General features: G+C 33.7%; 3 protein-coding genes across 3 annotated transcripts in view; all 3 read left to right on the top strand.

The window, feature by feature from the left end:
- Nucleotides 1-2,973: 2,973 nt before the first annotated feature.
- Nucleotides 2,974-4,787, top strand: LOC115233935 (CDK-activating kinase assembly factor MAT1-like). The gene is made up of 3 exons (XM_029804589.1): nucleotides 2,974-3,154; nucleotides 3,253-3,376; nucleotides 3,470-4,787. Exons 2-3 carry the CDS (start codon nucleotides 3,253-3,255, stop codon nucleotides 4,297-4,299), a joined length of 954 nt encoding a protein of 317 aa, XP_029660449.1. The 5' UTR covers nucleotides 2,974-3,154; the 3' UTR covers nucleotides 4,300-4,787.
- Nucleotides 4,788-5,264: 477 nt separating this feature from the next.
- LOC115233934 (CDK-activating kinase assembly factor MAT1-like) lies at nucleotides 5,265-6,874 on the top strand. The gene is made up of 2 exons (XM_029804588.1): nucleotides 5,265-5,411; nucleotides 5,505-6,874. Exons 1-2 carry the CDS (start codon nucleotides 5,288-5,290, stop codon nucleotides 6,332-6,334), a joined length of 954 nt encoding a protein of 317 aa, XP_029660448.1. The 5' UTR covers nucleotides 5,265-5,287; the 3' UTR covers nucleotides 6,335-6,874.
- A 2,520-nt stretch (nucleotides 6,875-9,394) lies between these two features.
- LOC115233780 (protein Wnt-4-like) overlaps nucleotides 9,395-12,510 on the top strand; it is a 35,657-nt gene continuing 32,541 nt past the window's right edge. Inside the window, exon 1 of the mRNA XM_029804360.1 lies at nucleotides 9,395-10,231. Coding sequence (XP_029660220.1) covers nucleotides 10,161-10,231 — 71 coding nt within the window. The 5' untranslated portion in view covers nucleotides 9,395-10,160. The remainder of the gene's footprint in view (nucleotides 10,232-12,510) is intronic.

The following is a 12,510-nucleotide window of genomic DNA, read 5'->3' as shown; positions in this document are numbered from 1 at the left end:
AATAAATCTCGACCGTTTACGAGTTTACAAGCGCCTTTAACTGAATTTGATTGACTCATACTATGAAGACTCGTTGTGTGATAATTTATGTTGCGCAAGATACGAAAAATACCTCTCCTCCTCCCATTAATATCCCAAGCATTAGCGCGTTTCTACCCCCTCAGCTCTCTCCCTCCGTTACTATCTTCAAAAAATGGGATGATCTTTCGATCCTTTTCATAAATTTCAAGCCAGTCATTGATTCGACGCCCGCCCAACGAGTACCAAAAAAGGAAAGAAAAGAAGAAGAGAAGAAAGAAAGGCGGCTGTCTCCATAAAGCGATCGCTGGGACCCTCGCCCTTTTTCCATAGACGCGCCGCGCGTCTCGTCTCTAAGTATATTAGACTCGCGTTTCGGGTCGTGGAAGGCGAAGAAGACTAGGGGAGAGGGACGGGTCTCAAAGTGTGCGAGAGGGTAAGTCCGAGGGCGCGGGCCTGTACCCCGCTAATGGCACCCTCGGGGTATTCCCGAAGAACCCTCTCGTATTTATTATTTAGCGCAGGATGCTGCGAGGAAGCGAGAGGAAAAGGAGAAGAATCGGCGGGAGAAGGACGAAAGGGACAGAGATACCGGGAGGCACAGGCACAGCGGGGGAGACGAGGATTTATCCGCAAACATCACACACAGGCCGACTCCGGAATTCGTATCGTCGAATTCAGTTTAGAGAATGGAAACCGCGGCAAATTAACGCCGTCGCGGGGTCAGTTACGAGGAAAAACCAGGAAAATCCTGGATCAGGAACACGCGTGTTGCGAGTCGATTTGTAATCGTTAGATTGTAGATACATATTTAAAAAAATATAATTTGTTTTTGCCGAAAATGTATAAGAAAAAGTAAAAAGATCGATACAATGAACGCTTTGGCGTGCCATATAATTCTCGCTTCAAAATGGCCATGTGACAAATACACGTCGTAATCGCGCGACGTGGAGACTTCTATTTTCATCCCTCCAAGAGAGAATTCATCGGGGATCGAGAAAGCGCGGATTATAAATCCATTTATAGAAAATGATCTATCATTAGTACGACTTCGCGCTGGCGGATGAATTGGCGGATTGGAGGGCGGGAAAAAGCGCGCCTTCGGGAAAGCATCGATGTCGGGATAAAAACAACAGGTGCCGTTGCCCAAAAAATAAAAAAAAAAAAAAAAAGAAAAAAAAATATTTGATATTCGCATTTCCTTACGTTTTCCTTAAACCACAAATGAATAAAAACGAATGATTGAAGATACTTAAAGGCATTACGACGTCAAATGAATTCCGATGCATTACTTGGCCGCATTTGTTGCTTTTGCTTTTATCTTTTTCGAATGCCTCATATTTTTGCTATAAATTTCTCGGGTTTGCTTGAGACTCATTTCTTTTACGCCAATCGCATCGCAATAATGTTCCGTCTTGATCAATATGTAATTGACCTTCTGCTAATCTTTTTCTCATCAACAGTCGATTACGTTTATATTACGTTTATGATTTTCGCTTTTCTGCAGAAATATTATTGTAAAACTTGAAAATTAATAATAATAAGTAATACATAATAATAAATAACAAATAATTAATATTAATAAATAAATAATAATATATTAAATTAATAAATTTAAAAAATTTATCATGATAATATATATTTTTAACACAAGTTCAATAAAAAAGTTAATAAACTGTGAAAAGTTAATAAATTTAATTGCACTAGAAGTTTATGGAATTGTAAAGAAAGCGTAATTACAATTCTGTAAAGAATTCGCGTCATAAAACTGTGATTGTTTGATTAATAATGCATTTAGTGCTATCTCGCCACATGCATTTTTTATAACAGCATAAAGCAACGGTATTTAAGAATTGGAGAGACGAATGTACAATGCATGTAAAGCGAAGAACAAAGGAATTGATTATTATTACAGTTCCGTAATTTTTGTTCTAAAATAAACGTATACGTTTTTTTAATATTAAAAAAATAAAATGCGCGCGGTAAATTCATTTAAAAAATATGCGCATTGTTTTAATTTTATTGATGCATTCTACCGATAAAATCATACCAAAACCACGAATTTAAAAACAGGCTCTTGTTTCAAATTTCAATCTTTTACATAACGAAAATTTTTCTAATGAATTGTAGATATATACAAAGAGTCTGGACATTTCCAGATTGAACATAACATACACAAATAGAGAGTAATAAATTAACTATATTAAGTTTTGTCAATTAACGATAAAATAAATTACATACATAATAAATAATATACAGAAAACTAAGATTGTACTCTCTGAAATGCTTAAAATATTAATGCTTAAAATATATTAGCGTTAAATTTTTTCTTTAATACATAAATTTCATTTATAACGAATTTGGTTAGGTACAATCGATAACGCGTATTTTTTGATGGCAAAAAATTATATATATACTGTCCATTAAATTCATACATTTATTCATTGTCAATATCTAAGTCTTACTTGCCATGATTGTTGAAAGGTAAGGAGTGTGTGAACAAACGAAAGCAAATAACACAAACACAGAGGAAAATACATTGTAAGAATGAAATTGAATCTCTATGCACTGTCTCGCTTGTTCAAACTGAAGCCATATCACTCGAATACGATACATTATCGATAGGTGGTTCGATAGTATTCGAAATCGATTATACACTGAAGCGAATTCACTATTGATCACGTCAATAAGTAGCTAGGCTCACAAAGGTTATGTGTAACTAGAATTGTATGTAATTCTCTCTCTGTATGTAACGTCTAATTATGATGTTAGAATACAATATTTGATAGTTTGTGAAGTGACAGTTGATTCAATTAATTACCTTATCTTATACTTACGAACAGAGAAAACCGCTCAGTAGCAATCGAACGTGATTGGCTCTTACTTTTAGAACCAACAAATCAACGTCGAGTGTTGACAAGACAATAACTGAGCGCTTTCTCTGCCGAACGCGCCCAATAAGTAGCTGGGCTCACAAAGGTTATGTGTAACTAGAATTGTATGTAATTCTCTCTCTGTATGTAACGTCTAATTATGATGTTAGAATACAATATTTGATAGTTTGTGAAGTGACAGTTGATTCAATTAATTACCTTATCTTATACTTACGAACAGAGATAACATCAATCGTCACAACGTAAGTTAAAATCAAGTGAGATTTTTTTTGAATCAGAGAAAAATTGAAAAAAAATGTTTTGCCAAACTATTTTATTTTACTTTTTCGTTTTTTTGAAGATGGATGATCAAGCATGTCCACGGTGCAAAACCACCAAATATCGAAATCCATCATTGAAAATGATGGTGAATGTTTGTGGCCATTCATTATGTGAAAGCTGTGTGGATTTACTATTTTTAAAAGGTTTTGATCTACTATTTTTATAATTTTTATTATTCCCAATGTAATGTAAATATTGTACCATATTTCAATAATACTTATAATTAAATTATTTAGGTTCCGGAGCCTGTCCAGAATGCAAAATTCCACTGAGAAGAACAAACTTCCGAGTTCAAATGTTTGAAGATACAATGGTCGAAAAGGAAGTGAATATAAGGAAACGTATCCTGCGAGATTTTAATAAAAAAGAGGAGGATTTTTCTACGTTAAGGGAGTATAATGATTACTTAGAGGAAATTGAAACTATAATATATAATTTGGCAAACAATATTGATATAGTTGAAACAAATAAAAAGATAGAGCAATATAAAAAAGATAACAAAGAGCAAATAGCAAGAAGTAAATCCAAACTTAACAGAAGCGAATATGAATTAGAGGAAATGATAGAGTTAGAAAAGCAAAAAGAGGAAGAAAGGAAGAAAGAACTTGTGAAAGAAGAAATAGAAACAAAGAAGAAAAAAATTCGCGATAAGCAAGCTCTGTTAGACGAATTAACGTTGTCTGACGCAGATGCAAACAATATCATCGAAACTTTCCTTGCGGTACAGAAAAAGAAGGAGGCGAAAGCTTCTGTTAAAGCTACTCAGTTTAGTACGGGAATTAAATTTAGTAACCAGGGAAATCAAAACTATATATCAGTGCCAAAGATAGAAGAGGGACCTCTCTATTCTTATACATCGATTCGACAACAAATAGAGGGCCCATCACCACCTGGTTGGCGAGAGATCCAAGCTCGTGGATATGTTTCACATGTACGTAATGAATGTGAGGTTGACAGAGCAGGTGGGTTTAAAGCACACGTTGCATGCCTACGAGCAATGCAGGAAGCAATGGCTGGCTTGTACCATAATCCTTCACAACGACAAGCAGAGTTTGCGACTGTATGACTACATAAATTATTTTCAAATAACGAATATGATAATGTCTCTGGTTGTTTTGATTCTTTGATAAGTACTAATTTAATAAGTCATTAATTTAAGAATTATTTCTGTTTATGGCGTGTAATATCAATTCAAGGAATTTGATGCGACTGTGCCTTGAACATAAATTGTTTATATATATATATATATATGAAACATTATATTAGATTACCAAAGCATTTTTATAATCAGAGATAATTTTCCCGTTTATTAAATGTATATTGCGTTTTAAAATAATAATTTTATTAGAACATTAAGATATAAATCATATGACACTAGGTATATATCATTAAGTTTAGAATATACATTTCTTTGTACAGCCAAAAGGATAGCAGAGATGTTTCTTGATGAAAATGTATTATATTATTGTTTATTAGCAACAATGCCGCAAAAATAACAATAATAATCTCAAAAGAGTAGATAAAAATGTATTTATTAACAAAAGGGAAAAGAGTTAGTCTGCACACACACACACACACACACACATATATATTGTATAAATATATGTATATTATACGGAAAATATAAATCTGCAAAAAAATAAAATTAATTGTATTTTGATGTTCTTAAAAATAAAATATAAGTATTTTATATTTCTTTTATATATATTATAAATGTCATTAAGTTTTTAAGACAATTTATTTCAATTTATTTACGATTATTTATTTATCATTATTACGATTATTTATACAAATTTATATAAATATAAAATTAATGTTTTTTATTGAATATATATATATTGTACATTTTCTGAACTTTTACCAACCGCTGCTTTTAGAAATTGCTCCATTAAACTCACAGATGGCAGTGCTGCCTTATTTGTAATAATTACGTATAAATATCAAATATAGTTTTTTCTTTTAATAGTCGATTTATCGAAAATTTTGAATCAGAGAAAAATTGAAAAAAAATGTTTTGCCAAACTATTTTATTTTACTTTTTCGTTTTTTTGAAGATGGATGATCAAGCATGTCCACGGTGCAAAACCACCAAATATCGAAATCCATCATTGAAAATGATGGTGAATGTTTGTGGCCATTCATTATGTGAAAGCTGTGTGGATTTACTATTTTTAAAAGGTTTTGATCTACTATTTTTATAATTTTTATTATTCCCAATGTAATGTAAATATTGTACCATATTTCAATAATACTTATAATTAAATTATTTAGGTTCCGGAGCCTGTCCAGAATGCAAAATTCCACTGAGAAGAACAAACTTCCGAGTTCAAATGTTTGAAGATACAATGGTCGAAAAGGAAGTGAATATAAGGAAACGTATCCTGCGAGATTTTAATAAAAAAGAGGAGGATTTTTCTACGTTAAGGGAGTATAATGATTACTTAGAGGAAATTGAAACTATAATATATAATTTGGCAAACAATATTGATATAGTTGAAACAAATAAAAAGATAGAGCAATATAAAAAAGATAACAAAGAGCAAATAGCAAGAAGTAAATCCAAACTTAACAGAAGCGAATATGAATTAGAGGAAATGATAGAGTTAGAAAAGCAAAAAGAGGAAGAAAGGAAGAAAGAACTTGTGAAAGAAGAAATAGAAACAAAGAAGAAAAAAATTCGCGATAAGCAAGCTCTGTTAGACGAATTAACGTTGTCTGACGCAGATGCAAACAATATCATCGAAACTTTCCTTGCGGTACAGAAAAAGAAGGAGGCGAAAGCTTCTGTTAAAGCTACTCAGTTTAGTACGGGAATTAAATTTAGTAACCAGGGAAATCAAAACTATATATCAGTGCCAAAGATAGAAGAGGGACCTCTCTATTCTTATACATCGATTCGACAACAAATAGAGGGCCCATCACCACCTGGTTGGCGAGAGATCCAAGCTCGTGGATATGTTTCACATGTACGTAATGAATGTGAGGTTGACAGAGCAGGTGGGTTTAAAGCACACGTTGCATGCCTACGAGCAATGCAGGAAGCAATGGCTGGCTTGTACCATAATCCTTCACAACGACAAGCAGAGTTTGCGACTGTATGACTACATAAATTATTTTCAAATAACGAATATGATAATGTCTCTGGTTGTTTTGATTCTTTGATAAGTACTAATTTAATAAGTCATTAATTTAAGAATTATTTCTGTTTATGGCGTGTAATATCAATTCAAGGAATTTGATGCGACTGTGCCTTGAACATAAATTGTTTATATATATATATATATATGAAACATTATATTAGATTACCAAAGCATTTTTATAATCAGAGATAATTTTCCCGTTTATTAAATGTATATTGCGTTTTAAAATAATAATTTTATTAGAACATTAAGATATAAATCATATGACACTAGGTATATATCATTAAGTTTAGAATATACATTTCTTTGTACAGCCAAAAGGATAGCAGAGATGTTTCTTGATGAAAAGGTATTATATTATTGTTTATTAGCAACAATGCCGCAAAAATAACAATAATAATCTCAAAAGAGTAGATAAAAATGTATTTATTAACAAAAGGGAAAAGAGTTAGTCTGCACACACACACACACACACACACATATATATTGTATAAATATATGTATATTATACGGAAAATATAAATCTGCAAAAAAATAAAATTAATTGTATTTTGATGTTCTTAAAAATAAAATATAAGTATTTTATATTTCTTTTATATATATTATAAATGTCATTAAGTTTTTAAGACAATTTATTTCAATTTATTTACGATTATTTATTTATCATTATTACGATTATTTATACAAATTTATATAAATATAAAATTAATGTTTTTTATTGAATATATATATATTGTACATTTTCTGAACTTTTACCAACCGCTGCTTTTAGAAATTGCTCCATTAAACTCACAGATGGCAGTGCTGCCTTATTTGTAATAATTACGTATAAATATCAAATATAGTTTTTTCTTTTAATAGTCGATTTATCGAAAAATTTGGCATAGTCAATAAATACCCCCTCCACTAAAAAAGCGCTACAGAAATATATAATTGCCAATATTACAATTTATATATAATCGATAATCATAATACATACACAAATATGTTTACACATTTTTTTATATACATATGTGTGGAATTATTGAAATATTTATGATCATAGATATCACAATCATTATAGACATTTTCATGTTCTAGAGATTGAAAACAAGTTTTAAATTGCATAAAAATTCATGAAATGTAATCCACTTTATATATTTGTACTGTTCTATTTTCTGAAATATGTATTTATATTTATTTTATTTTTTAAATTTGTATTCACTTTTTTATAAAATGGAATAATTTAAACTGCGAACTAGCTGAGGAATCGTTTAAAAGATTATTCGCATTTATTATTTTATTAGACAGCATTAGCAGTTAAGATATAAAATATTTCCATTTTTTCTTTCTGTTGTGTGCGTAAAAGATAAATTCTTAATATTTTTAATGACTTTTGGGAATTAGGGATTTAAAATATATTACGAAATGTAATTATTATTGACTAAAAGTAGTTTTTTTTACCGCGTTTCATAAAGAGATATTATAGTATAATTTTTATAATTACAGAAATAATAAAGAAAAATAATATAATAATAACGTAATATAATAATAATAAATACGATTTATCAACTATGGTAATTATTTGGCAGTATAACATGCACACGTATGTATCAAATTATAGAATATTTGATTAAAATTAAATCGATTTAAAAACATTTTTAATAAATGTGAGTAAATTGCAATTCGGCTTGTATTTGATGTAATTTTTAAACTGTTCGGAAACAAAAAATTATATTTAGACATATCAAAAAAGCGAAATGCATATATTGAAAGAAAAACTAACTTTCAATAGACACATATATATATCAATATCGATTAAACAAACCTCTTCGTGACTGACAGAACGAAGTAGCGAAATGATTGCTCTTTTTCAAAGGAAACAAGTATCTCCTACTTCCATTATCGTAATGGCTGAGGAATAATTTAAACACAGTATTAAAATTCTTTAGCGTATTTTTCGGATCCTCTACTCGAATAACAAAATGCACGTAATATATGTTTTCGAGAGATATATAATTTTGGATAAATAACTATAATTTTTTAAAGAAATACATATATGTATAATATGAAAACTTATATTTTTCTAATTTTTGTGTATTCATAAGTACAAGTTTCTGCTCTCTATATTATTTTATTTAACTTATATTTTTATATATAAAAATATCTTTTAAATTCATAAAGAGAATAATTTGTGGACAATAGAGGGTTAAATATTTGAAATCGCTCGATCTTTTTACCTTTTCCATCGTTTGAACATATTTACACAACGTTATATTCAACTTTCACAATTTTGACATAAATCAAAACAGTAATTACGCCAACAATATTTTTTTGCCAAGAAATTATTTTTTCATAGATAAATAAAAAGATAATAATTCGCTCATAATTAAAATTTCTTTTATAAATAATTATGAAAGAGAACGTATATTCCTTCAAAGAAGATTATGAATTATCCAACTTTTCGTATCGGGGAATTAATATCAATCGCTTAATTTATAAATCTTCATTTATTATCATCACGCAAAAATAATAATTTCAAAAATGTTGACATTATTTTAAATTTTTGCTTCTAAATGAAAAAAAAATCCACGACTATCTAGAACAATAACACTTCTTACAAGATCGACAGTTTTCATTATATATCGATATTTAAAGAAATATACGCGTACATTTTTTTTTACTCTCAATATCCTCTACTTGGAAATCATCTCGATCCAGCGACAAAGGGTACGTCACATCGTGGCACGATGGAAAACCGCGGCCCCTTACTTTGCGTAAGTCGCGCTCGGAGAGAGACAAGAGACAAGCACGAGTCGAGGGAACGAATCGCGAGCGAGCGAACGTACGCGCTCGGGACCGGCGACGGGATGCTGCGCCGAGATGCTTAATTAGCGCGAGTGGAGCCTCGGAGGCTCTTCGGTAACGCGACCAATCGGCGAGCCGGGAACGAACGACGACTCCGCCCATTGCGAGAGCCCCGTTGCCCTTTTCCTCGTGACTACCGACCACACAGTCCGTACGCGAACGTTCACGGAGCGTCATCTCGTCCGTCGTCTCTCGGCTCCGTGCGATCACCGATCGCGACGATCTTCCCGTCTCGCGATTATTTCTGCGACGCGAAAGTTTCGCCCGGATTTAAATTTCCGGATATATCTCGTATATCTCGTTCACGTTCGAGATCGGCCGTATTCGCGTCCGCGAATCGACACCCGACCAAAAAGAAAATCGAGACAACCGTGAGAACTCGAGCGGTGAGCGGTCGACGAGCGCGATTTACCGTTGACAGGGCTGTCCGCGTGTTGACTGACTTGACTTACGGACTCGGGACGCTTCGCATCGCGTCGTTACTGGAAACATGTAAGACGAGACGAAAGAGAACGGGGTCGGGAGAACGTCTTTCGGGCAAGCAGCATCGCGAGACGAGGAACGCGAGAAAGGGAGAACGCGGGTACCCGCGACGTTGCCGCGGCGGGTGTCGATCCGCTCCGGGCTCCGGACGCGCGCGTATCAGAGATCGCTCGATCCCGGTGTATACGCTCACGTCGTCGATCCGTCGTTGTTCGTCGCCCGACGGCCGGATCTTCGGTTCACGTTCGCGAGGAACGAGATGCGAGACACGGGCCATCGTCGGTGGCGCGTGTAAGAATGCGAGGCTGAGAAAGGACCAGCCACGAGAGAACGCGCCACGTAGTCTCCTCTCCTTTCGCGCTTCCACGGGAAGATCTCGATCTCGTGATACGGATTCGGCGGCATTCGGTTAAAAGAGAGTCCACGGGATTTGTGCCGCACGCAACGCACGCTCGTCATGTCAACGAGCTACCTGCTCGTGTCTTTGCTGATCGTCGCGTGGCAAAGCGGCGCGCAAGCCAACTGGTGGTGAGTCAGTGTTACATTATATCATTTGTAATCAAACTCGAGATTCTAGAAGACTGCAAAATGCATATACGTAAATCCCACGTTCAAATGTGATGACTGTGATTCTAAGTTTTTGATACATAGTTTTATACAAAGAGATCGCAGAGATACTTTCATCTCGATCATATCGTTACTAAATATATAAATTTAAAAAAAATTGTAAAGTATAAAAACTGTCTTAATTATTCTGACGTTCTTTAGATGTTGCTTTAGATTTTTTTATTGTTCGGCAATATATTTTGAATTATATTATAGATATATAACTTTGATTAGAATTTAACTAAATTTGCTAACGCCCACTTTCCATTAAACGTATGTACATTACATAGATTCCTACATATTCTTGCATCTTCAATCCTTTCACTGCCGAAGCGTCTACCGAGGCCTTTGGTTTCTTGGAAAAAGTCGAGGGCACCGATAAAACGCTTCACTCACGTAGCGACTGTATGTCTCTTTACAATCTTTAAATAATAATATTCACAGCCACATTTGTTATTCTAAAAATACATTAAAATAATATAAAAATATAATTTGAAACTATTATTCCGCAATGCAAGAATTAATATATGTGCGTGCAAAAAAATAATTAGAAAACTATCATATATAATCGAAAAATTACACAACAATTCTAAACATAATCGAATATTCTTTCTATAATCATCTCATCTTGTATCTTATATCTGATATTTTGATTAAGGATCTTTAAGAATAAAGATCGCTTCTCGTGGTACCAATAGTTTACACATATAATTGGAATAAAAATCTAACAATTATTAACGCGACATTTTTCCACGGGTTCTAAAAGATATCTCTCGTTGCTTTCTCGAAATTAAAAAAGAAAAAAAGAGAAGTTTAGCCAGAGAATTATAATATCATTAGCGTGCGCATTCAGGGAATACATTCTCCTACAAGTATTATCTCTATCTACGGTAATTTCCTCCGGGAGACGAAGGTATATAAATTTGTCTAATTTCTCTCTCTTTCTCCCGCACACGCACACATTATCCGAACACTTTGCTATTCGCAAGAACTGGCCAAATAAATGCGCATTCCCCCGCTACAGACAAATATCCTACGCGAGTTCTCGACAGTCGATTATTTTTATTGACACGATGGTCGCTTTGCAGCGCTCGCATATAACGGGGTTCGCGTTGTAATACATTGGCCGCAAATGCGTCTCACGCGAGGAGAGAATCCGTCCACGAGGAATACGATGCTGGCTTTCTGCCTGATTATTTGAGCGAAAGTATCCCTCGAGATACCCGCGCCAATCCAGAATGGAACATAAGTAGCGAGTTATTACGCGCGAGTTATGTTAAACGCCACTCAAACAGCGAGTTCAAGGACACGTATCAGAAACTGCAATCATCTCGTAATCTCGGAATATTTACTTTTACCTCAATCGGCGTTCTTTCAGGAAGAAAATGAGATGGCAGTTTGTTCTGTTCCGTAAGAGAGGAACAGTTTAAATTAAAAGACTGTGTAATTAATTGATTCCTGATATCAATGTTCATTTAATAGTAAATTAGAACGGAACGCGTAATCGTTAATAAACTTTTTTCAGTTTTCTTTGTAGATTGTACGTATGAATGTTCACTTAAAAAATTACGTGCCGATAAAAAAATTACGTGATCGCAATTATATTAAAAATATCTAAGAATTTTTATTTTCGTCACATCAAGTGTAAGATTTATCTAAATACGTTATTCAATATATCAACGTGACGGGAATCCATTTTTTCGTAGTAGTTACATTTCCATTTAGACGCATCTCTTTGATTTCAATTTCACGTCTTAATTTCAACATTTGCCGAGCTGTCAAAATAATATTGCTTATTATTGCGATCGAGAAATCGTTCTCTAATAATAAAGAGAAGTCAGACAGTCACGTTTTAATCAAACGCATTAACTATACGATGACACGGCCGAGATGAGATTGTACGAAAAACGGATACGGTTTTGGCGTAAATTTGAAGAATGTTCATCGGCGCAGCGGCCGGTCGTGTCGATAGTCACGAATCCATAATAGGCGAATAATCCTCTTCGATCGGACGAGCCGCCGCGAGCGAGATCGGAGAAGCCCCGGCGTTCGTAATGGCTACATGAGCGTATACCGCCGTGATACAGGTAGCGACAACGTGCCCCCGACAATCTTAAATAAGAGGAAGGATCTCTTTTACGGTCGAGCGTGATTTTCTCCATTCAGATATTTCATTTCCGACAAACTGATTCTTCCCCCCC

Source organism: Formica exsecta, unplaced genomic scaffold (assembly GCF_003651465.1).
Source record: "Formica exsecta isolate Colony F162 unplaced genomic scaffold, ASM365146v1 scaffold191, whole genome shotgun sequence".
In the NCBI taxonomy this organism is placed as follows: domain Eukaryota; kingdom Metazoa; phylum Arthropoda; class Insecta; order Hymenoptera; family Formicidae; genus Formica; species Formica exsecta.
This window is presented reverse-complemented; position numbering and strand designations above follow the sequence as displayed.

Bases quoted from the DNA above. Each gene is read 5' to 3' on its own strand.
- LOC115233935 (XM_029804589.1), top strand. From the start codon at position 3,253: ATGGATGATCAAGCATGTCCACGGTGCAAAACCACCAAATATCGAAAT. The intron at 3,377-3,469 runs GTTTTGATCTAC...TAAATTATTTAG, and splicing joins GGATTTACTATTTTTAAAAG to GTTCCGGAGCCTGTCCAGAA.
- LOC115233934 (XM_029804588.1), top strand. From the start codon at position 5,288: ATGGATGATCAAGCATGTCCACGGTGCAAAACCACCAAATATCGAAAT. The intron at 5,412-5,504 runs GTTTTGATCTAC...TAAATTATTTAG, and splicing joins GGATTTACTATTTTTAAAAG to GTTCCGGAGCCTGTCCAGAA.